Below are 23473 nucleotides of genomic sequence, written 5' to 3'. Positions count from 1 at the left end.
ATTCCATCAAGTGTCCCAGTAAGCTATTTCAGTGAGTCATTATGCCCAATACCAGGGCCTCTCCTAAGTGGAAGGCAGCCATCAGTAATGCTTTTAAATACACCTGTGCTTTTCCTACTATGACATGTCAACATGTCTGCCGTGAAAAAGGTCTAGCTGCCACTCGATGCGCACTGGCTTCCTTTTTCAACAACGCAGGTTGCCGCTTGCTTGAAAGTGTGGCTGCTGTTGAACGATAGCAAGCCTTCAACCAGCTAAACTAGCTTACAGAGCTAGAAAAAGTAATGTATTAGCCCCCACTCCTACTCCTGAGCAGTAAAACATGAATAAGATTTGTTAGTTGTGAGACGGCAGGCAAGTGTAACTGAAGCCTTTTAGGGGCCGTCCACACGACAGGATGTTTTGAAAATGACATTTGCCACGTTTTCAAAACTATGCTGCAAAGTTATAAATTAACACAGACTAAACAGATAAATGCAGACCACAACAGTGACAAATAAATGTTCATTTAAGTTAAGCAATTTCGTGTCTCATATGTTATTATTAAATTGTTGTATTTTATAAAAAACGAAACCTTTCGGTCAACCACTAAATCTAGCCGCTTTGCCCTTTACATGTTACACTACTTTTGACTTTTCTACAAGTTAGACTTTAGGACAACAAATGACAAAAACAACAAGGGGAAGACAACAGACACTACACTTGGGTCTTCATGTCTTAATAATTTAAAAAAGGTTTTTATGCCAAATTTCACAGTGCACCGACAACATGTAACCTTTCGATTTGTTATCAATGGGATCTCCGAAATGCTAAAATATCTTGCACCACAGTCAACATGGTGAAATCTTTGATCTCTTCAAGACATTTGCTCTAAGCTGGGGCCTTAGAAGCTTGCATCATCCTTTGTACGGAGTGGTCATGTTAGGCACTCCATAGGCATGAAAACTCAAGTTCATGATTTCATTTTATAGAAGTGATTTCTTACTTCACTGTGATCATCATCAGGTTCTTTAATTGTACATAAATAATCTCTTTTTTTTTTTTACTTTTGGAGAAGGGTCTTTGGAAATAACTGCCCTCTTGATTTGGCTTATTTGATGCATTTAGCTACACACACACACACACACACTCAAGACGATTCCCGTCTGCTAGATTTAGTGGCATCAGGGTCAGCAGAAAATAACGATGCTGCATTCAGTTATAAGCTGGTTATGGTTTTCACTTTCACTCTTTTGCATTACTAAAAGATACATTTTCACAAACAAAAACAAAATTGTCAGATCTCTGGAGCCCACCTCCTCAGATCTGGAGACAAATATGTTTTTCTTTTAGGTTTCTATTTTTAACAGCTAATTCAACCACTTGTTCTTTGCAGACCACCTCAAGAAAGACCTGCCTTTGAAAGACGGGCCAACTACACTAGCTTACATCACTGAATACCTCAATGAAAACAGCATGTATTCAGAAAACTTTCCGACTCAAAGCTGAGAAAGAAAAGCGAGTGATCTGTGGCAAAGTAATCCACATGTTTCATTTGAACTCTTTGAGGCACAACACCACAAGCACTGTTGAGTTCACTTGGTTAGCCAAACAGTGTTTTCAAACTTTTCTCTCCTGGATGCTTAGATGTGATCAAATGCAGAGCCCCAATTCAAGCTTTGAGTTTAAAAAAAAAGTTGCCATATCAACTGCTTCAAGAGTTGTGTCCCCCTTTGTTTTTGTCTCTCTCCAAGTCACAGAAGATGTCCTGTTGAGTTAGCTTGGAGGACATTTGTGTGAGACACCTTTTCTCCATCTTTCTCAGCTTTTGGAGCAAGATTCCCAACCATTCCACCTGGTGTTCCCCGAGGGTTCAGGGGCACGCGAGGGACAAGATGACACAGTCCCCCCACCCCTTCCAGAATCGTTCGGACCTTCCACCCTCCTTGACCCGTCGAAGGTCTCGCCTCTCCGACTGCGCCCGCCTCGACAACGACCGCTTTCTCCTTTCGCCATGTCCTCGCGTGTGAGCAGCAGCGCCTTCTCTCCTCCACCAGGCTCGTCCCTTGCTCTCTTCCTGTCCAGCTCTACACCCATTGTTGCTCTCACTCTTGTGATTGGTTGGTTTCTCACGGTCTCTCTCCTGTTACTTTCACACAGTGGTGCTTCAGTTGTAGCAGTGGAAAACGGGTATCCATGTTTGTTCTTTTTTGTTATTACCCAGATTAAAATACCATTGAACTTTGCTTCACACAGGCCTTGCTCCTTCCCAGCAACCTGTCAGGCAAATACAAAATATATATACATGCACACATTAATACACAATAATAAGTCTTTTCAACATATTAAAAGATTAAGTTTTCAGTTAAAGGAATAATTCCATGTTTTAGAAGATGACTTACTGTCTTTGTAGTAAATATTAGGCTGGAGCCAATTAGTTTTGTTTATCACACAGAGTGTAATCTGGGGGAAGCCGCTAGCCAGGTAACAAAATTTACATACCAGCTCACTAATTAACACGTTAAATCACATTTGTTTAATCTGGACTATTTCTTGGTCAGGAGCAGTGACTTCCTGAAGTATTATCCTCAACATGAAGCTCCAGGAAGTCACCGGTCTCAGGCCAATAAATGTTTTGGCACACAACCCATTAATCACAAACATGTATGTTTATGTTGTGTTAAATAGCTAGCTTTAAAAGATTCTGGTATTTTGATTTTGTCTCCTTTGATTATTTTTTGGGCATTTTTTAGGCCTTTATTTCCACAGGACAGATGAGGACATAAGGGGGAGAGAGAGGGGGAACGGCATGCCGCAAAGGGCCGCAGGTCGGAGTCGAATCCGCGGCCGCTGCGTCAACATAAGTAAACCTCTATATATGTGCGCCTGCTCTACCAACTACGCTAACCCGGCCACGGATTTTGTCTCCTCTGGACAGAGTCAGGCCAGCTAGCCTCTGTTACCAGTCTTTATGCTACGCTAAACAGACCGATAAAGTACTTTATTTATCACAAAGAGAAATTGCCTAATCACATAGTGGTAGGAATGTTCCCACCTAGTTAACTTTTGGCAAGGAGGTGAATTATTTCCCAAAACGTCGAAGTATTCCTTTAATGTCAGTGAGTCGTCTTAGTTTTAGTCCACAGTGGAATTACTTACAGTCTAGTACTGGGACAGTCCAGTCACACCGTGTTGGTAGGCCCGTTCCCCCTGGTAGGTGGAGTCCTGGGACAAAGCCACATCAATCTGGGACTTGAACTCATCTCCTAGGTAACTGTCCTATAACGGGTCAAACAAAAAGTGAAAGAGGCCAGTCAACAGTTACTCTTTCATTTCTTTTCAGGCAGAAAAAGAAATAAGTGGTTTTGGACAAGATGCAGTCTTTACTTGAAGCGGAAACCTGGACAAACACTTGGAATATATGTTCTAACAGCCCTGGCACTGGGTAGTAACTGCTAGGAAATAAACAGACTACAAAAAGCTTGCTTTATAAAGTGCACCTACTTAGCACCTTATAAAATATCTTAAATGCCAACTTTATAATTAGGATTTATTCAAAATTGACAGTTGAGTGAACAAACCTGGGAGAGTTCAGGCTGGGAGAGCCCAGGCTGGCTCATTTGAGACGGCTGGCTCATGTTCATGTAGCCCTGCGTCAGAGGCCCCTGGGAGAAGGGCTGGGAGCCCAGGTCCTGGCTGGCCTGGCTGCCACTCATGTGGCCTCCGTGTCGGTCTGCTCCTCCGTGTCCGCTGCTGTGGTTCCCCATGTTGCCACGGTTTCTTTGACGCCCTCCTCGCGTCCCGCCGCCTGCTCCGCTGCCTGCCTTGCCTTTCATACCCCCGCCATGGCCTGGAGGGGAAATGTGTGTGTTATAGCAGCTTCAACTGAACAACATGTAGGCCTTTAGAAACTCTTTACTCACCCACTGAGGGCCCATTGACCTGTCCCATGTACCCAGGTGGAGGTATGGGGGGCATCACAAGGTTGAAGGGGATGGGGATGTTCAGGGAAGTCATTGGATTGGAGCCTGTTCCGATCATACCAATCTGGTCATGGGTCTGGAAATACATATTGGACGAACGTCCTGTAGTGGAAAGAAGTACAGGTTAATTTGACATTATCTGGTGGTGTGCAGAGCTACTCCTGTCACAGACATTTGTTTTTGTATTTTTTGCAATGAACTACCAAAGAAGATGCGGTAGATGTCCTTAGTAATAGCGTGTTTTAGTAAGAAATTGTCCAACATTTGAAATATGAGTGTGTTGTTAAAAATGTCTCACCGTTGCTGCTACGGTCATAAACCGATCCAGGAATGAGGGCCTCCCTGGCATCATACATGGCTGTGCTCATGAATCGACCACCCTGCAAAATAAAAAGAACAAGCAACATTATTTTGAGTGTTTTGGGGACATGCCTTATGTTTTTTCTTTTTTTTTTGCATGTAGTGATTTATTACCCTGTATTCTTTAAACTACTTGCCATAAGTGCATTAGTAAATTTTGAATTGCATCCTAAATTCTTCATATGCCCTGCCAGAAAATAACATTCATATCCAGTTAAGAACACGTTCTATATGCCCTGTGTATGTAGCACACACACCCACACACACCCACATACAAAACTCACAGGGTTGATGGTGTTGACAAGCTTGCGGGGCTTGCTGAATTGCATGAGGCTCTCCCTCAGGTTGTTAAGGGGGCCTTCAACCAGGACCTTCTGCTCCTTGTAGTAATTCAACAGGTGGTTCCACAGAGGCTGCTTGGACAAGGCCTTGGGGTTTCCCACAATAATCACACCATACCTACGTGACATAAGCAGAAGATAACTTAAGGATTAAAAGTTATAGTTAAGGGATGCGTAGTAATAACAGTGATGGCATCGACGTATCAAAATACTTCCAATACTAGAACCTGAAATCAAGAATAAACCACAACATTCAATATACAAACAATGCAAAGAGTGCAAAAACATTTATGACATTAGACACATAGGGGCCCTCTGGGGCCCTCTGGGGCTTCTGCAAACTGGTGTTGCTTTACTTTGTGTATTTTTACCTGGCCCTAGTGAGTGCCACATTGAGACGTCTGGGATCATTGAGGAAGCCGATGCCCTGGTGCTCATTGGCCCTCACACAGGACAGGATGATGAAGTCTTTCTCTCTGCCTTGAAAGGCATCCACACTGGCTATTTCCACCTCCTACAGAAAGAAAAAAAGAGAAATCAGTGGGGAAAAAACAGACTGATTTTTTAGGATAATATATTTACTAATAATACGAATAGTTTCCTCGCAAACATGATATTGTTAAATGTAAATGGCTACAAACTATGTTTTGGAGCCATTTCAACCTCATCTTAGTTTGAACTTAACATTAGGGGAGCTTTTTTTGGCCCAGATCCCAATTTGAGTCCTTTAATATTCTGTATCTATTGATACCGAGTCCAATCAGATAAATCTATTTACACAGCAGCAGAATATATGCAATGCTGATTAAATATTTATCTGGCACACTGAAATAACACTACTAAATTTGGCACACTTTTTTTCACATGCGACCTGATCCAAATACTAAAGGTCCTCCTTTAAAACTATTCAGTTAACATTAAATTATTGATATGATAATGAATGAACGTTTAACTGGGAGAAAGCGACTCCTGAAATTGGCGTGATGCTATAGTGTTGAGAGAAGATGTATCACTTTGTTGGACCTACAGAAACAATCCAGTTGTATTACAGAGTGAAGGTTCTTCCCTGACAACGAATATTTGGCAGAGTACAATCACTGTCTTGCAGAGAGCACACAAACCCAACAAACAACTTTCATTTTGGCCTGTCATGTAGTTACTTACAGAATTAACGTTAATTAGCAAACGCTGATGACCAGCCGCTGGCGACTTTTCATTTTAACCACTGAAAGTGACGGCCAGCACCGGCTAAGAATGAGAAGCTGAAATTGAATTAAAATTGAATTGCAATTTCTTATTGACAATATTAAAAATATATATGACATACAGTACAGTGCTAACCATAAGTGAATACACCCATGCTCAAGTTGACTAAAAAGAGGAATAAAAATCATCTTTTGGAAATAAAAATGAGGAAAAATTTAAGGACACCAATTTTCGTATGTATCGTAAATAAATAAATGTTCTTACTTAAAATACAGGGGGCATAAGTAAGTACACTCCTATGTTAAATTCCCATAGAGGCAGGCAGATGTTTATTTTTAAAGGCCAGTTATTTCATGGATCCAGGATACTATGCATCCTGATAAAGTTCCCTTGGCCTTTGGAAGTAAAATAGCCCCACATCATCACATACCCTTCACCATACCTACAGATTGGCACGGTTTTATTTCAGTTAGCCTAATAGCTGGTTTGATTTACATTGAGAGATGATCTTATACCCCATGCCAATTTCTAGGTATGGTGAAGGGTATGTGATGATGTGGGGCTATTTTAATTCCAAAGGCCAAGGGAACTTTATTAGGATGCATAGTATCCTGGATGGGTGTATTCACTTATGCTTAGCACTGTATATAAATAAATGATATAGGCACAACCTCACCAGGAGGCATCATAGCTTTGTACAATATTTGTCAAAAGGATAAAACACAATAAAGCCCAAGAGCCTAATTCCATTGTGGTCCTTTGGGACCTGAATGTTTAATACGCTGCTCTTTGCTAATGGGAAACAGAATCTTGGAGAGTTTCTGATTAAGTGCACAATACAAAATTTAAAGTGCAAATATATATTTGTAACTATACCTGGTAGAGTTTAGTATGGAGGGAGCCACTGAACTGCATGTACTGGACCAGGTAGGACCTCTGTCCCTCGTAGGGCGTAATGATTCCAATCTGATCGGGTTTTGCTCCAGCCTTCAGCAACCTTGTGGTTATTTTCTCCACATTGGCTGCCTCAGTCCTGCATAGACAGGAAGGGTGACAACATGACAAAAACATTTTTATATAAATTGTCATGGCACAGGAACTATCTGTGCCTGACTGAAAAGGGCAGAATCAGAAAGTGACGTGATATATCTTAACACAGAGAAGTTTTTTGAACACTTAAGTGATGTAATGTGCCACCAGTGGTCACAAGTGTATTAGACCGGTTACACACTGCCGGCGTGGCGTGAGCGTGGCGTTTCTGTTGCGTGTCAGCAGCGTAGATTTTTCTATGTCTTTACACACCAGAAACGTGTCTGACGCGGCGCTGCTGCTGCTAGCCTTGGCGTCTGGACACATGTATGTTTCCCATTGATAAAATGAAATACCATGTTAAACATAAATATATACTGATTTGATTACAGCAGAGACAACGTCAGAAGTATTAACGGCAAAATAGGCTACAGAATATTTCGTTCCGTATTGACCGGTGCAATATTAGAAAATCAATTTGTGTGTAAGCTCTAACCTGTTAACATGGGAGCCGAAATATAAACGGACACACCAAGCGGCTGACACGCTCGCGCGACGCGTCCAGTGTGTAACCGGCCTTAGCCAAGGGTTGACGTGACTCAGGTATAAATGTTGAGTTAGAACAGAACTGCCAAATGTTAAGAAAACATTTGCTATTTTGACATATACTGCTTAAGATAACATTGAATGATAGACAAATGAAAATCAGGTCAACATAATGATCAAGAAAGTTGAAACCTGTTGAGATAGGACGTTCCAGAGCTGGCAATTTCCTCTTGGCCTTGGGTGACATAAAAGAACATGGGCTTGTCGGGCTGTGGCCACTGGAAGTCAAAGCCTTTCTTCACACGGTCCGCTGTGGAAGAGACAAACAGATAAGACTCAGGACAAGTGTAGCTGACTAAAGTACACCGACTAAAGGGGAATAATGTAAGAAAGCAGCGTCATGTTATTTAAGAGCATTTAGCTGCACGCTGAAGCCTAAGTAAAATAAATGATACATTTTCATCTTACCGGCAGTGACTCCATTTTGCAGAGAGCCCTCATAGAAGATGTTGGAGGGGAAGGCGCTGAGGGCCGGGTGCATGCGATACTGAACCTGCAGGCGAATTGGCCGGATCCCCAAAACGACAAGACGCTCAAACAGAGACTGTGACAAACCTGCTTTAGCTGCCTTCTTACACATCACCACGGGGCCTAGCTGGCAGTGGTCACCCACCAGAATCAACTACGGAACAAAAGACATCAAGACAAAATAAATGACTGTGGACACAGTAGACCCCACAACTGGGGAACAAGAACAGTATGAGCAGTTATAGCTGTATGCCAAACACTACCCAGATACACTTTCACTCATGAAGCTCCTACCTGTTTGGCCCCCAGGACGACAGGCACCATGCACTCTGGTTCGGTGGCCTGGGTGCTCTCATCAATCAGGATTGAGCGGAACTGCATCTTGGCCAGACGAGGATCCCCCGCCCCAACACAGGTAGAGCAGATCACATCGGCATTCTGGGGGAAAAAAAACAAAAGGAATGAAGTAGACAAGTTTATGAACAGTGAAATATTACTTGATGCAAAACGTTGCAACCGCTTTATACTTTTGAATTCATTTTTTACAAACCACCCTGAGCAGATTAGCATAAAAAAACATTAGGCACTTGAAAAATAACAGTTAAATCTAAGTTGGTGTACAATCACAAAACAAATATGTAGCAGCACTTTGAGTTCAGTAAGACCAGTGTTTATACCATAAGCAGCTCCCTCTCAGCGGTGCGTCTCAGAGCTCTATAGCGCTTCTCGTCTGAGGAGGACAGCTCTCCAGTCTCGTCCTTCAGCTGTTGGAGCTTCTGAAGTTCTGGCATACTGCAGGTGTCAATCATTTCAATACAGTAGCAGATCAATGGTGGGCTTTTGAGCAGAGACTTACAGTACATCTCTAACAGACTGTATAACTGAGGGGTCTGGAATTATTTCTGGCCAATAATAATCATATTTGTACATCCTGGACTTCCAGATGCTGCTACACAATATAAGCCCAAACACACGCCAACGTTGTTCTAACAGGACTTGTTAGAAATGCTGCTGCGTAGCAACATTCTCCTATTTAAGTTATTAACTATAATTGGGACAATTACCTTCTTGTTTTTCAAAGACACATTATTCTAGACTGATTGTGTATATACAAGTATAAGCATGTCTAATATTATACTAGTACCCACAGTTAACCACACGCACACAAAAATGCCTTATAAAATTATTATTAATCATAGCCATTTATGCGTTACCTGTCCATGTTACGGGTCTGGTTGTGCAGAGCCAGGAAGGACACAGGCGAGTCGATAGCCTCCCTGCTCTTGGCACACAGCCTCACCACCTTGAGGCCTGTCTGGTGGATCTTTTCTGTCAGCTGGTCGACGGCGATGTTACTGGGAGCACACACCAGCACTGGCCTGGAGGGACAAAAGGTACAAGACCGCCTTAAGGACCAAAACACATAGCCAAGCCGTGCTTTAAGAACATTATGGGCAAAGCAAGATATCTTTAAATTTATTAGAACTAATAAAATACCTATCAATTATGAATTATGAATGGAATATCCTAAAAGACAGATGTTCAGTTTAATGTAAAGTTAATAGTTCAAAGCAAATACAGTATTTTCCATAGCTTTGTGGAAGACTTTAGGTTTCCTTCCTCAAGAAAATGGGATTTTTTTTTATAAAAAAAAAAAAAAAAAAAAAAAAAAAAAGCAATTTCCCTGTACATTTTAGGTCTCTTTTTGGGGTTTTGTGTCCCTTTTTGTAATTTTTGTTGTTGAGTTGTTTTGGGTCTCTGTGGTCATTTGGCTCTTTGTAGTAGGTTTGTGTCCCTTAGTGGTAATTTTGCGTATCTTTCTCACATCATTTTGGACCTTTTGGACCGCTGTGTGTCTAAAATGTTGGAAAAGCTAGAACACTCAAGAAGCTTAAAGACAAAACTTGCTAGAGAAATCCAACTACAATCACTAGATCTGAGAAAAGTCTTTTAGTTACATTCATTTGGCTTAGTTGGCCCACAAAACTTCTCTGGTGCTGGACCTAAACCTTATAATGGCAGGGAAAACCCAAAAAAGTAATACATGACTTTTGTACGTGTCTTACCCGTTGCCCTGTCTGGCCAGGTGGTAGACGATGGTGGCAGAGGTTACGGTCTTCCCTGTGCCAGGAGGACCCTGGATCAGACTGAGTGGACGCTGTAGCACTGTCTTCACAGCATACACCTGCATTACAACAAACCATATTCATGGGAGCCCTGGGGGCACAGGACCCGTGTGTGTGTATGTATGTGTGTGTGTGTGTGTGTGTGTGTGTGTGTGTGTATATATATATATATATATATATATATCTATCTATCTATCTATCTATCTATCTATCTATCTATCTATCTATCTATCTATCTATCTATCTATCTATCTCTATCTATCTATATATATATATATATATATATATATATATATATATATATATATATATATATATATATATATATATATATATATATATGTCTCTCAATAACATGACCCCATCTCTCCAACTCACCTGTGAATGGTTAAGATCAGGCAGGCCTTGAGCGGTGAAGCGTTTGGGCAGCTGGCACTTGATGACCACATCCTCTACTTCATGTCCCAGCAGTTTGTGGTAGATGTAACCCGACACTGAAGTCTCATCCACGGCAAACGTCTTCAGGGAACTCTGCATCCTGGATAATGGAGACAGGAATATCGAGATGAAGTTGTAAATCTAAAAAAACATTTGCCAAAATCAACTGCCCCAAATGATTCCACTGATGAGGAGCTTCACTGACAACATTAATGTATTAATTTTAGGGCTGTCAAACAATTAATTGTTTCTTAATCGCAGTTAATTGCTGAATTTCAATAGTTAAACGTGATTAAAATTCTGTTTTTAGGTCTGTATTATCAATGTAAATATCTTGATTGGGAATCATATGAATGCAAAGAAAGTTACTTTATGAACTTGACTTTTAGATTTATTTTAATATTTCAAATCAAAAGATGTGCAACGAGACTGAGGCAACACATTAAATGTCTTCAGAAATATAGCTTGCTTTTTAAAAATGTAAAAATAAATTATACAGCAAAAGTGCACAAGATGTCAAGATGGTCTGCAGTTAGTTGCCACCCATTTCGCAAGCGCTTCATTTCATTTTTTCGATTTGGTTTCATCCACAGGTCTGTGGCGACTTGCACTCTCCAAAATAGTGCTTTGAGTCCGCTAGCATCAACCTCTTTAGCTGTACTAGCCGCATGCTTAGCTCGTAGCGTGCATGCGTCAAACTCAAGGCCCGCGGGCCAAATCCGGCCCCTCGCAGACTTTGATCCGGCCCGCATCTCAATTTTGGACCCAATAAATTTTGGCCAATCTAGTTTTTGTCGCTTTTTCAACGTTTTGCCGCTTTAAAAAAAAGTTTGTCACTCTTGCCCAAGTATTTTTCCGACGTGTTTGCCACATTTTTTCTGGTTCTTTAAAACCAGGAAAAGACAACACTTGTGTCATATCAGAATATTAAAATATCCAAAATGTATGACGATAACTACCTTCATATATCGATATCGATAGCCCAGTCCTAACATAAAGTTGGGTTTCAGGTCTTGCACACACATATCACAAGATAGAGACAACAATGTGTGACTTTTCCTGTGAATACCTGTCAAAGGAAGTGGACTTCCACACAAAGTCGACCTGAAAGTTGTGGGGGATCTCCACTGGAGCCCCGGCACTGCTCCTTAGCTCTATGGCAATCTCATCTCCATAGTCTGGTACAGGAAGTCAAGGAATCCGTAGAACCTTTGAACATATACTGCAGCCATCATCATATTTGAGCTAACTGCTAGGACAGTATGTCCAATGTGCTTTATTTAAATCATGATTTGATTTACTGATTTAATTTACAGCATTTGCAGGGTGGAGAGCTAGAAATTGGGCAAAAATGTTCAACATAGATGCAACATGGAGAGTTGACATTACAGTTGTTGGACAACATATGTAGTATGTATGGTGGAGTTATTGATACTTGATACTTCAGAGTAACATTTAGAACTGTTGGGTATATACACAAACAACCGTTATGATATTCAGCCTCAGGTCTTATTGCTGGAGTACTGTACCTATTAACTTGGTAAGCTGTGTAAGCAAAATCTAAATATACATATATTTTTCTTTCAAAAACCACTGAACACTGTAGAGAAAGACATAAGTTCGCAGGCGTTGATGTAGTTTCCTACAGCTGCCACTAGATGTTACTAAAGACTCATTTTACTGATAGCAAGTTTAAGTGAAGTCCAATTAAATGAAGAGGCCTCCCTGTCTGTGACACACTTTGGCAAAAGTGTGTGAATTTCAGATAATGTGGGTAAAATCTGGTTTCTGGTTAAGTACAGTATGTCTATTGTAAGAGTCATAAAGGATACTATCAGGGACTTTGATGACATGTCCAATGCCTTTCCATGGAGGGGCCAGGTCTCCTTTGTACCTCAGGCAAATTTCATCTCCCTGCATCAGTCGCATATCTACAGGACAGCAGAAGAGATGGACAACTCAGTTAGGCACACACCACTGCATAGAGCATAGGCAATATTAAATAAATACAAAAATATTACAGACCATTGTTAGTGAAAGCCACACCTATTTAAATATTTAAATGACATTGGAATTACAAAGGGTGTTTATTTGTCACTTATATTAGAGGGTTGTCAGAATAACTTAAAATATCACTCATAGACAAAGCATGATGATGATGATAACAATCAAAAACTTGAAGCAAAACTAAATCCATACCAGAGTCTGTCTTGGGAAGAGTGAAATAAGCAATCCTCTTTTTATTCAGGCCCAAGTCCCATCTGACAGTAATGTTGTCTTGTGTCTGTAGGAAGCAATATTAAAATATGTTTCTTAAACTTAAATGGCAGCAGAAACAACTTTAAGTCAAAATTATGACGACAAAAGGGTAAGGGTTTCTGGGTGAAAATCCCCAGTGGAAAAAGTTGCACATCGACTGATACACAGTAATTCACCATGCCTCTAGGTAGTACTACAAAAACTATAAATGATTGTTAGCATTATATCCTTTAACTCCAGCAATAGAGAATACACTAAATCAGTTTGTTGTTTAATTGATAATTTGTTAGAACGTAAATTACTCATCAACTATTTTGATAATCTTGTCTTGTTGCAATATAGATAGGATAAATTTTTTTCATTTACAATTTCCTAAAACTGTTTTTACCTGAGACTCTTTGAGTTTCTTATCGTAGTCAGCCTCGAGCTTGACGAGAGGACCAAAGATGTTCTGGTACTGGTAGGCATCCTCATAGCGGAGCAGCACATGCTGGGGCTCCTCATCCACACCAGGCTTCTCCAGGTCCTCCAGGGTCGCAGTGGGATTTTCCTGCCAGAAGGGAAACACACACACACACACACACACACACACACACACACACACACACACACACACACACACACACACACACACACACACACACACACACACACACACACACACACACACACACACACACACACACACACACACACACACACACACACACACACACACACACACACACACACACACACACACACCTGTGTTCTATCAAAATGCTCAAATCACCTAAATCCCAACTCAGAGAGACTCAGACAATAGGCCATTTTAACAGTAGGGCTGTGCAATTAATTGAATTTTCGATTTCGGCTCCCAACGATCACCAAAATAGTACAATCGAGAAAAAACGATTATTTTGCCATGTTCTGTTTTGCAAGAACACTCTTATAAGACTTAAACACGTGATAAGAACACGCTTATTTTGTGTTCTGAATGACACGTGAACGTGCACATCCACCCCTCCCAAAGCCATAAACTCTCTCAGCCTCAGTCAAGTCAGAGACAAGTTGTGAGGCAAGTTCGGCGCATATCATCCGCTGGAATTTAAAAACTCAGCACGAGTAAAGATGGCAGAAGGAGGGTAGCCACAGCAGCATTGGTGAGCAAAAAAGGCAAAATCAACTCCGTTGTCTGGGAACAGTTAACGTCAGCTAACCCTGCGGTCCCTCTGCCTCCCCGCTGTAGTAGACGTTGGATTCCCCCTGACACGCTGTATTCACTTACTGTTTAAAACTTTTTCCAGCTTAGTGGGGGTGTAACCCGCTCAAAACCAACATGAAAAAACATAGTAATGTACCCTCAGCATTTTGTTTTGTTGTTAAACTGTATGTAAAGTGAGCAGGGACGTTAACTCACCTGTTTCACGTAACGTTACTCTAAGGTACCGTCTATGTGCTGGATTTTTCCTTAGGTTAGCTAGCAAATAAGCCCACTGACGGTGACATTATTGTTCATATTTTGGAACAATGTTTAGTAATGACAGCAGTAGTGGTTGTAGTGAGTGAAAATGTGATGTGAGATGCATGATGTTATGTATCTGGAACTGTTAATTAGCTGTGTAACGTTATGTGTGATATCTGTAAAGCTGAACCGACTCACAGTAGTAAAACAGATTTTATTCCGATCCAAAGACTCTTTCTGTTAGATAAAAGGACACTAACATTATACCCTGGACACTATCCATTATATCCAAAGGTTAATGAGTAATCGTGTTAAATAATCGTGATTGACAAAATAATTGTTTAATCGTCGATTATTATTTTTTCCATAATCGAGCAGCACTATTTCACAGTAGACATGTTGACATGCCACAGTAGCAAAAAGCACAGGTGTAAATAATAATGAATGGTGGCTTAATTCCATTTAGCTGCTTCAGGTTCAGGGTCCTGGTATTGTGCATACTGGCTTATGGTCACAGGCTACTGGGTTATTTTTAAGAACAGAGCCATCGTTAATGTTATTAGTAACACCTGTGCTTTTACTACTATGACAAATTAAACATGTCTGCTGTAAAAAAAAAAAAAAAAAAAAAAAAAAAAAGGCCAAAGAGTACATAGAAAAGAAAAATACAAAAACAGTTCGATATGTGTGACTGTATACAACAGGAACTATCAAAAAAATAGAAACACAGGCAAGAAAGGAGAAGTGAAACTGTGGAACAGAAAATAATAGCCCAGCAAACAAGCAGCAAAGTTATTTGCATCACACCCAACTGACTATATCTGGCTAACTGTATAGATAAGCCCAACAGGTGCTCAAATTCAAGTTATGTGTTTAGAATATTTACATTAGATACGTCCCGCCACTATCCTCGGGCCGGGCCCTTCATCAAGCATTTGTGTTTTATTAAGCATTACTTTATTAGCCTAATTGGGTGGGGAGAAAACTATGCCTCTCCAGCTTCTCCTGTAGCTCTGGGTAGATGTCCTGACTGTAGGGTTGAGTGTAGGGTTGCAAATTTCTGGGAATTTTCAAAGTTGGAAACTTTCCATGGGAATTAATGGGAATAAACTGGATATTTTTAATATTGCTTGTTATAATACCGTTAGTGTATAAAAAGGAACTTAAATGTAGTTGAAGAAAAAAAAACCACATCTTGCAGCATAATCTTGGTAATCATGGGTGGGTGGGGGGTAATACATAAACCATTGCTATTATTAACCTATGTGTGTTTGTATAGCCCACTAAAAATTCCCCAGCTTTCCATGGAAAGCAATATAAAAAATATCCAGTTTATTCCCATTAATTCCCGTAGAATTCCCATTAATTCCCATGAGAGTTTCCAAATTGGAATGTTTCCAAAATTCCCCAGCTAAACTTTCCATGGAAAGTTTCTGGAAATTTACCGGAAAATGTCAGCCCCTTTGCACCCCTACTTGAGTGTGAGGTAAACCGTGCTAAATCGTGTCTCCTCCATCTGTAGCACTGTCTTCGATAATTAGGCAACCAGGCCAGATTGTTTCAGATATCTCACGAGTCCTCCTTTAGCAGCAGATATAGTCTCTCCTATATCCGGCGCGTTGTTATCCAGTGCATTGGCATACAGACCGTGCCGAATAGGGCTGTACTTGGATTTAATTAATTGAACTGAAAACATCAATTACACAATATATGTTTCTGACTGGACAGAGAGTCTACAGCAGGGATCATCAACTACATTTTTTTCAGACTTTTTCTAAGCACTCTGGCAGCTGGACTTTCAAATAAAGAAAATAAAATGAATTTATACCTAATACGCCTATTCTTTTTCACTTTCTTACTGAATTAATGCTATTTTTTTTTTTTTTACATGTATTAGTGTGAGCAAACTCCTAAAAAACATGGAAACTCCCTAATGATAACTGGCTCTTTAACTAGAAAAAGATCTCAGACTAGGAGGCAGTTCACTGAGGAGTGATGGTTAAAGTCTGCGATTATGGAAAAATTATTGTAGTATGCAGCATCCTGATTGGTGGAAAATGCTTGCAGAAAGAAAGGCTGTTGTCAGGTAAACATGTCACTGTCAAAGAGGCTGAAGCAAAAAGTTGAAGTGGAAAAGCCAAAAGCCCAGCTTTAATGATGAATGGACTGATAAGCAGGCTATGCACTCATCATGTATGCCTCATTTGCAATGAAACGATGTTGTTGCAAAATAATACAACCATCATCATCATCACTGAACATAACGATCGCGTCATTCACGTGCATATTAAGTAGCTCCAGATTGTCCGCTCCAGCGGAGAGTTTGGTTTGTTCAGCCAGCAGTGAGGTTTACAAGAATTTGTCAAAATTTCCAGATTCCCGGCAACCTAAGATAAACAGTTAGACTATAAAACGACAGCTTTTGTTTATTAAAATTCGCTATTTGCAGAGTAGAGCTGTGTTTGCATAAAACAGCGCGGTGGACTGAGCAGATTGAAATATCGCTTTCTACATGTTTATGCCGGTCTACACAGGTGAGTGCATTGATAAGTATTGACTTGGCATGTGAATAGAGATGTAAATACAGGGGGCTGGGTTTTTGCTCTAAATGCTTGAAATGATAAATAACAGAACACAGTTTTTCCTCTTTACATTTAGTGAATTCATGATTATTTTGGGGGCCAGACTAAAAACTTTGGCGGAGGGCCGCCAGTTGACGTTGGCTGCTCTACAGCGACACTAGCGGCTGGCTGACCAAATCGCTCTTCCTGCAACGTGAACGGGGGTTAACACGGAGGATTTGAATGGGACTTATGTATCGATACTTGCGGCATAAAAATCGATACTTTCTTGGGGAATAAACTATCGATTTATATCGCAGAATCGATAAAATTGCTCAGCCTTAGTGCCAAAGGACTGTAGTCTATTAATTAGGTGATCGCGACAAGAAAGTCTCCTATATGGTTCCAGGGCTTTGATTATGTTGCTGTCTTGATCCGTTACCCACAGGTAAAAGGAATTGTAGTTGAGAACGTCAGTTATAACTGCCCACGTATTAAAAAATTGCCAGGTTTAAAATCGGGCTCGGGCTCATAATTACAGTTAATGTGTCGGGCCACGCCGGGCTCGCACACAACGTGCACGGGATTGGGTAGGGTCGGGCTTGATTTTTTGGGTCCGATCTAACTTTAATTTACATAGTACAATGGCAGGCGTGTGGCTAGTTGCAGTGACATACCTTCCAGAGTTCCTCCAGCTTGTTTATCTGCTGGGCGGTGATCTGACGAGCCCTGAGCTGCTCCTGCTCTGAAGGGATTTTCACCAGCCAGGACAGGAAGCAGCGGTCCTGGATGAGGGGCTGCCACTGGGAGCTGTCCCAGTTGATGTCCTTCAGGCTGCTCTGGCTGGCACATGGCTGCCTGTGTTACAACCAAAACACAAATGTCAAACAATACCTGGGAAACCCCCACCCCCCGCAGCTGCATGCTCAGCTACATAAAAAGCCCCCCTACCTGCATAGTAACACCACTACCGAGTCAGCTTTGGCAGGGATGAAGCCCAGAAGGAAGACATTGCGACAGCCACAGTTGTAGCACTCCAGTACAGTTTCCCCCAGAGGGCCATCTTTATGCAGGGTAACCTCCTTCGACTTTGCTCTCACCAGGTGGTTTACAATGTGGCTAAAAGAGAAGAGAATGACAATTAATGCACCAGAAAGAGGAAATGCAAAATACTAAAACCCTCGGTGGGAGGGTTTATTGTACACTACTGATACGTCCTTACACATAGGTCTTGACAATGTTTATTTTATTCAGACTCAAATAAAACACGATAGAGGAAGAATACAGCAAAAATATCTCTAAGATGCACTTAGGAGAAATTATCATGATATAATTATGACTCCAAAAAACATAAGATGCAGTCAGCTGCTACACTGAAACAGCATAATGCAATTTTTAATGATCTAATCGCATATCGCAGGTGCGTTTAGGGCGTGTCCAAATCCACTTTTGCTAGTTTGACTGGGGGGTCTGTGGTAGGGTCTGTGTGCCAGGCGCATGGTTCAAAAGTGTCATCTCCCATTCCCTTTAAAAGCCAGGCGCGTTTAGACCTCGGCGCATTGCTATTATGATGGCGGATTTGCACCGTAATATTTTTATTTGTAATCTTCCGCATGTTTGTGTGCTGCTGTGCGTCCCTGTGTGTGTAACAAGCATAGTGTGCATAAGCCTAGGCGCATTTGACTAATTTGCTGTTAAAATAACAATGAAATGCTGCGTTATTGACTTTAGACCAGGTTTTTGTTGGTCAATGGTGCAATCACTTTCCCCTGCCTCAAGATAGCAATACGCCAAGAATTCACCTGAACACAACTCCCTGTAAGACCAGTACGCCCATGGGTGCTCAGATGGGCGCAGGTGCATTTGCTGTTTAAACGAGCCCCTAGTGCGTAGTTTCTGCCGCGCCCATGAGGAATTGTAAGTAATGACAACAACACTGTCGGCTTGTCCACATGATACAAGCCTAAGTGATCGTGCATGCGCCCCACCCCTCACAGTTGCTAGTAGCCACCATGGTAGCCACGGAGGACATGGAGGAATAAAAATAATACAATAATGATTCAAAGGGGAAACTAGTAAAGAAACTATTTTAGGATTTACAAATACTTATTTGCTTGGATAACTTCCTTAAATAATTTAATATTAGCCTAAGTGGCCCTTCAAAGTCAGTAAACACAAAAATCCTTTTAAATTATGTTTTTAACTCCATACTAGGGCTGCAACTAACGATTATTTTAATAATCGATTAATCTGTTGATTATTTTTTCGATTAATCGATGAATCGGATAAAAAAAAAAAAAAAAAGCATTGATTTACATCAACTCAATACATACATACTTGTTGTTTTAGTTAATAGTTGTGTAAAGGTAAGTAACCCAAATAGGAGATACAGACAAGACAGACAGACAGACAGACAGACAGACAGACAGACAGACAGACAGACAGACAGACAGACAGACAGACACTTATTTATTAAATTACTACCATCATTGTAGTAAGTGCAAGTTAAGTTCATTTATACACCACACACTAATATATTTGTCAACAATAACTGATATGGGACAAAGCACATAATATATACATGACAACAGATTGAAAAATGAATGGGCCAAAAAAGGCGAGTGAATAAAACCGTGTCTTTAGTCTTGCAAACTGTACCACCCCTGCTTTATTACTGTTATTACCGAGCTAACGCTAGCTTGTCATGCTAGTCAGCTGGATAACGAGTAAACAGCAGCACCAGAAGAGCTACTGGAGGGACGTTACGTTCCTCACTTCAGATCGGAACAGAAGTAGGATAGTGTAGTGACTTTACCCTGCTGTTGAACTCCCTTCCTCCTCATCAAGGACTCCAACATGTTTACGTTTTAGGTGCTGACTCATCACCGTGGTGCGCCCGTGCCATGCCGTGTCGCTTTTGCTTATCTTGCAATTAACACGTTTTTGATTCATTTTGTGTGAAATGCTCCCACACCTTGGATGACTTAGGTCGTACTGATTTCTCTGCCTCCGCCGTGTGTTTCAGAACAACGTTACGGGTCTCTCCGGTCTCTCTCCGTATTTCCTCTACCCCCGCTCTGCTCTTTTTTTCTTTTCTTTCGCTCCACTCCGCGCTGAACTAAATTTTTTTTTTTATCTCCGCGACTAGGTGGCGTAATAGTTGCGCGACACAACGAATCGATAATTAAATTCGTTGCCAACTTTTTTAGTAATCGAATTTTATCGATTTTATCGATTTGTTGTTGCAGCCCTACTCCATACCCAAACACTAACTGTCCATTTACAACAGAGGCTTTTGAACACAACAAAAAACTCATCGTTACAGTTGCTGTGTACTCTACCTCGGCTATGGTGATATTGTACCTGTAAAATGACCCTCTCAGAGTTCATTTAGCTAAGTACACCAACCGGGAGGCTCAATAAAAAGCTGATAAGATCACTGTATCTTACCTGCCGGATGTGTTTCCACGGCCATTACAAAACCACTTCTTGCTGGTGTTGCAGTAGACCACACAGGCTGGATCATGAATGCCACAGTAACTAAAATAAAAGGAAGTCACAATTAAAAAAAAAAACCACAAAACATTACTGTTAAGAGCATGGACCAGTTTCAAATCTAGTATGTCTGTCAGAGAACAAAAGAAGAAAATAACCACATAACTTTTGATACATTTTCCTTTTTCGGGTAGCTGATAGGATAGACTGTGAAAATGTTGCATATTTATTAAACATGTAAATTAAAGCCCGAGCAATAACTCAGCCGGGACAATATATCAATATTATTAGCTCATTGCAGATATATCTGTATCACCGATAAATGAGAAGAAAATGAAGTACAGAAATGCCAACGATACAATATGTGTTGATTTAGTGTCACCATTCAATAATTTGTGTTAAATGTGGTTTTAATTCATTTATTTTTTTGTCCTGCTCAGTACATTTATTTGTCGCAGTTGTAGAAAAAAAAAAGAAAAAAATTATTATAATCTAAGGGAACATTATCAAAAATGTTTTTTATGTTATGAGTTTTGTAAAGAACATTAATATATGCCAATAAATCATTCAAATCAGAATCGGTCGGGCTATAATATTGTAATTCTTTTGAAAAACTCCTCGTTTCGTTCCTTGACTAAAATATGTACCCATGTTATATGCAGATTTTAATTAATATGCCACTTGATCAACTAAATACAAAGTTGTGAGTTATGCCACAGCCTGCTAAACAGTAATGGATCTGGCTGCATGGGTATCAAAGTTTATATAAAAATATTAGAAAGAAGAGGGTAAAAAAGAAAAAAAGGAGGCTCTCATTCGCTATCCAACAAACTCTGTTTTCATTGCCAGACTTCAGTAAAAAAGTATTAAACACATTTGAATTTGCAACTAATCTGCTGGTGAAAGATATGGTGATACATCAGTTTTTATAGAAACAAACTGACAAACAAACAATCCAGCTAGGCTACTGAGAATGGCTGTGATGTCAGACAACAAGACTGTTTTGGCACAACCTTCGGCTGACAGGCAACTTGGTAAAGAGCATAGGGGCTGCGAGAACGAGAAGAGCAGCACCGCTTAGCATGACGTAACAATAATAGTGAATAACAATTGTTGACATTAGACGCAAGATGTTCTGATACTGTGTCTTATGTTCCATCTGTAGAGAGTGTGAGGGAGTAAGTGTCTGTAGAGAAGTGGGCAAGATGGACAGAAACCAGCTGAGATTTGGGATGTTTGGTCAGTGGCTAAGAATAAGGGAAAAGTATCTGCTTTGATTTTGCTCAGATTGAGCCATTTTATATGTCATATTATATTTTTGCCAATTCATTTTTCATGTTTACTTTTGCACCACTTACACTGAAACTTTAGATATATATTTCAGATGTTACAGTCAAGAACAAATGCCCACAATCCACTTGGACTCAATTAAGTATCAAGGAAGAGGGCTGAACTGCAATCACACACTACATGCAATAAAAATAAACAGAAAATGAAATGAAAACAAGCGATTATTTTCCCTCTCATGACTTGTGGCACCAGTCACGTTAGTGTGGTCCCTTACCTGCATGCATGTACAGGGAGATCCTTGGTGTAGTAGGTGTCCTCCTCATCCTCCTCAAAGTTCAACTCTGCCAGCAGCTGACTGGCTTTTACCACAGAGTCCTCTCCATTCTGTAGCATGCCGTCAGGGCCATTAACCTGAGGATACAGATGTATAGAATCTTAACTATGAACTGAAACTTAATGTCAACATTATGTGGGGAATTCAAAATGAAGGATCACAGATCGACAATAGATAGTGCAGAAACTGGACAGCAAACGAGATACATGATAAAGCCTCATATGGTCATATATTTCACTTCCACAATCTTTCTTGCTTGCCGTCTGTCACATCAACGGTTTGTTGACAGCAATACCACACTGGCTGTCTCCAACTAATTGTATCTCTGTGATTGTTGTTGTCAGTGGATAACTATCTAATACGTATAAGAATTATTAAGTATAAATATGGGCATTTGAAGCTGATTTGCCACACTAGCAAATCCATGTCACCTTTGGTTTGTATGGCAATGAAGTCTTGCAGTGATATGCTAGCTGTGTCAGCATGCTAACTGTGCAAGCTAGCTAGGAAGCTAGCATAATTAGCGGGATAAAAGCATGGTAACAGATGGAAGGCGTCATAATGCTAACCGGAGGTAGCCAGTGATGTTGTTAGCTAATTCACATTTTGTCAACAGAGGAGAATACATATTTTGACACCGAGTCGCCACGAATAACCAAACGCACCTGGTTATCTAGCTGACTCTGGGTTTGGCCTTGAGTCTGGGTCTGGCTCGGCAGGGTAAAATCGGTGAAGTCGTACTCTGAGCCCTGGGTGTCCGCTCCCAGTAGATCGGCTTCCTCGGTGTCGAGGAACGTTAGAGTCTGCGAGCTCGGCCCGTACGCCTCGACACTCATGTTGTTGCCTTCTTATTAACGGTATTTACCCGCCCCGACGGAAAATCCACAAACTGTTGCTATTCCAGAAGAAACTAAATAACTGAGACACAGCACAGATGAAAAAAATACAAACACTGGTGGTGAGAGAGAGCCTTGACTACGGCTGCATTCCGTTTGTCTTCTCCCACGCACGTTACGTTTCCTCTCCTCTCCTCTCGGTCACCTGCAGGTAGCGAGGAAAGGATAGGAGACAAGGAGACATACGTGAACAGAATGTAAAGTGGGACAATTTATTAAGGTCATAAAAGTCAGCTCTGTCATTTCATGTGTCATAACATTAAGAAAGAAAAGTGCAACAAATGTGGGAGCTAAGAGATATGAAGCGTGGCCTATTTAAAGCTTTTTCGTATTTTTATTTCATTGTATTAGTTTATTTGACAGTGTCAATGCTCTTTGATAGAAAATTGTAGGCTAATGTAACTGTACTCTACTAGAACTGTAAATGATCCAGAGTTAGAACAGAAGCCTTCTATTTTTCATCTGCCCAGATGTTAGAAAAGGCACGCTAATATATAGAATAAAATCACATGTTGTGTAAATGTAAACACATCATATTCAACAATTAAATCTGCAAGATAATCTAGTATACATCCACCAATAAATGCCACTGTGTTAACACATACTATTGTGTAAGCTAACAAACAGCAACAGAAGGAATAGCAGAGATCAAGATCAA

At 40.6% G+C, this 23473-nt stretch overlaps 1 protein-coding gene across 1 annotated transcript; it reads right to left on the bottom strand.

Annotated features, from left to right (window-relative positions):
• Positions 1 to 540: 540 nt before the first annotated feature.
• LOC114565572 (regulator of nonsense transcripts 1) lies at positions 541 to 22973 on the bottom strand. The gene is made up of 24 exons (XM_028593709.1): positions 22585 to 22973; positions 21860 to 21996; positions 20251 to 20340; positions 17752 to 17919; positions 17478 to 17658; positions 13184 to 13345; positions 12736 to 12820; positions 12369 to 12467; positions 11606 to 11714; positions 10477 to 10636; positions 10039 to 10157; positions 9187 to 9351; positions 8650 to 8764; positions 8267 to 8410; positions 7913 to 8126; positions 7637 to 7754; positions 6746 to 6902; positions 5035 to 5177; positions 4607 to 4781; positions 4261 to 4342; positions 3903 to 4064; positions 3561 to 3829; positions 3139 to 3258; positions 541 to 2256 (listed from the first exon to the last, which is right to left on the bottom strand). The coding sequence occupies exons 1-23, from the start codon at positions 22753 to 22755 to the stop codon at positions 3142 to 3144; spliced, it is 3342 nt and encodes a 1113-aa protein (XP_028449510.1). The 5' UTR covers positions 22756 to 22973; the 3' UTR covers positions 541 to 2256; positions 3139 to 3141.
• Positions 22974 to 23473: the final 500 nt, after the last annotated feature.

The sequence above is a fragment of the Perca flavescens genome, chromosome 12 (genome assembly GCF_004354835.1).
Source record: "Perca flavescens isolate YP-PL-M2 chromosome 12, PFLA_1.0, whole genome shotgun sequence".
NCBI classification, from domain to species: domain Eukaryota; kingdom Metazoa; phylum Chordata; class Actinopteri; order Perciformes; family Percidae; genus Perca; species Perca flavescens.
Note: the sequence above shows the minus strand (reverse complement) of the source record. Positions and strands in the feature narration are given on the sequence as shown.

Coding starts and splice junctions, on each gene's coding strand:
- LOC114565572 (XM_028593709.1), bottom strand. CDS start 22,755: ATGAGTGTCGAGGCGTACGGGCCGAGCTCGCAGACTCTAACGTTCCTC. Junction 21,997..22,584: donor AGAGTCAGCTAGATAACCAG/GTGCGTTTGGTT, acceptor CTGTATCCTCAG/GTTAATGGCCCTGACGGCAT. Junction 10,158..10,476: donor CTGATCTTAACCATTCACAG/GTGAGTTGGAGA, acceptor GTTGTAATGCAG/GTGTATGCTGTGAAGACAGT.